This window comes from Octopus bimaculoides, chromosome 13 (genome assembly GCF_001194135.2).
Source record: "Octopus bimaculoides isolate UCB-OBI-ISO-001 chromosome 13, ASM119413v2, whole genome shotgun sequence".
Taxonomy (NCBI): Eukaryota; Metazoa; Mollusca; class Cephalopoda; order Octopoda; family Octopodidae; genus Octopus; species Octopus bimaculoides.
The window spans coordinates 18,877,173-18,879,541 of record NC_068993.1 but is presented as its reverse complement, the minus strand read 5'-3'; the positions used below and the strand labels follow the sequence as shown (position 1 = coordinate 18,879,541).

Sequence of the window (2,369 nt, the reverse complement as noted above, 5' to 3'; positions counted from 1 at the left end):
ATATATATATATATATATATATATATATATATATACAGCAACCTATATACACAAAAGTATATATATACAGATGAATATATAAGCATGAACATACACTTATATTTGTATAATAGACTGGCAAAGAACAGGCATCAGGTCAGCTTATGAGATATTTATACAACATTGAGAAAAACAAATGCAAAAACTAGTAAAATTGCAGGAGGTCACTGAAAGTTCTTAATAACAGCAATGTAAATAGGAAGAGTCAGAAGGTAAGTCTGTAGTATTGATATGACATAGTTTGGCAGGTAGATGACAGTTATCACACATAAAACTTGTAATTGAAAAAAAAAGACAAAAGATGTGCAAATTTTTCCTTTACAGCTGTTTCAAGAATAGTTGTGCAGTGTGTCCACAAAGTCTGGGTACATGGGGATTAACACATACTTTAAGACATTATTATTTCTTATATTTAATTGTTTATGATTTTACTTACTCCATATACCCACATGGGGATTAACGCATACTTTAAGAAATTATTATTTCTTATATTTAATTGTTTATGTTATATTTTTATTTACTCCATGTACCCAGACTTTGTGGACACCCTGTATAATTGGTGCAGTTTTCAGCATGTAGTCTGCATCCAATATTCTTGTGGCAAACCTATTCTTTCTTCAGCGAGATAATGAATTGAAACTCAGTGAATAAAAGAATATATATGGGAACAGAAATAAAGAAGTGAACATAGATGAAGAGAGGCAGATTTATTAAGGTCTAAATAGAGGTCTACAACTCCACAGAAATTTCCATCAATGCCACTGTTAACATCAAGCATTGATATTTAGCTCATCTTAGTTCATTTATTCCTTTTAAATACAATAAGTCTACCTCAGTAGCTCACCACATGCATAATCTAAAGATTGATAGTATTCTATATTATATTAGTTGGTCAATCATCAAATACTTTATAAGGAAAAGTTTTTAAAATTGTGTAATTAATAACTAGAATTAAAGTTTTTCTGATATGCAATATTTCCTAACAACACTACCATGTAAAATTAAATATAGAAATGAATAAATAAAAGGACAAGAAAAGAGAAAAGAAAGACAAACATATCTCACCACTATCTATTCTGCTTTTGCTCTGTTTTTGGCATAGCGACGTGCTCGAATACCAAGGTGCTGATTTTTCACCTGCCATGTGACCAATGAAGTTGGGAGTTTTTTGAGAAGCCAACCCTGAAATTAAAAATAAAAGATAAACATTATTTTGGAGGAGATAAACAAAATAAATAGTCTATTCACTTTACCCCTTCTCAAACAATTTATGGTTTTATGCTAATGTAAGTAATCAGTTATTTTTAGTATTATTAGCTAATTATAATAGAGCAAGAAGCACTGTCTTGTATTTAGCCAAAAATTTAATTCAGCCTTAATATCATAAAACCTTAATTCTAATTTGAATATATTTTCATAAAAACTTAATTTTGATTGCTTGTTATGAAGACGTCAACATGGCTGTCATCTTGCTTCAATAAATCAGATGTACCCTTGCCAACATGTCATCATGTAGTTATCTTACGATGGTGCTGAATTTTCTGCCCAGCATCCATACCATCTTGATGCAGTCTCAGCTTCGCTGGACAGGGCATGTAGCTCGCATGTCAGATGATCGATTACCAAAAAGATTACTCTTTGGCGAACAGCAAAAGGGAAAGCGCTCACAAGGCGGCCAAAAGAAGCGCTTTAAGCACACACTGAAACCCTTCAACATCGATCATGCAACTAGGGAGCAGTCTGCTCTAGACAGAGAAAGATGGTGATCAGCTGTTCACAAGGGTGCCAACATATGCGAGACCAATAGGATCGTTGCTGCAGAAGACTGCAGACAATCCAGGAAGAACAGAGCTAACAACCCTGTAGCAGGTGCTACCATTCCCTGTCCACACTGTCAAAGACTCTTATGGGCGCAGATTGGCCTCACTAGCCATTTGCAGACTCACAAAAAAAGCCCACCCCCACCCCAGGATGACTAGATGGTCTATGTCGCATCGACGGACAAACTACACACACACACATATTCACAATAAGAAGTTAACCTTCATGGGACACTGTTATGTAGTGAGTCACGTCTTGCTTTGTGATTTTACTATAATGCCATGCGAGGTGCAATCAGTGAACCATTCCTAACACAGTTCACATATGTTTTCTGTATGTTATGATGCTTCCTGAATTCTGATACCATGATTATTTTACCAATTTCTTTTTTAAGGCCTAGCAGAAAAAAAAATTATCTCTGGATAAATGTTTACATCTAAGTGGATTGAAACTTCATTTAGCAGACAGACAAGTAAGAGTGTGTGTGTGTGCGTGTGTGTGTGTGTGTG

The 2,369-nt window shown here is 34.6% G+C and overlaps 1 protein-coding gene across 1 annotated transcript in view; it reads right to left on the bottom strand.

Moving 5' to 3' along the window:
* Nucleotides 1-2,369, bottom strand: part of LOC106880401 (very-long-chain 3-oxoacyl-CoA reductase-B) — a 40,597-nt gene that overhangs the window by 6,322 nt on the left and 31,906 nt on the right. Inside the window, exon 10 of the mRNA XM_014930320.2 lies at nt 1,105-1,221. Within this exon, the coding sequence (XP_014785806.1) occupies nt 1,111-1,221 (111 nt within the window). The 3' untranslated portion in view covers nt 1,105-1,110. The remainder of the gene's footprint in view (nt 1-1,104; nt 1,222-2,369) is intronic.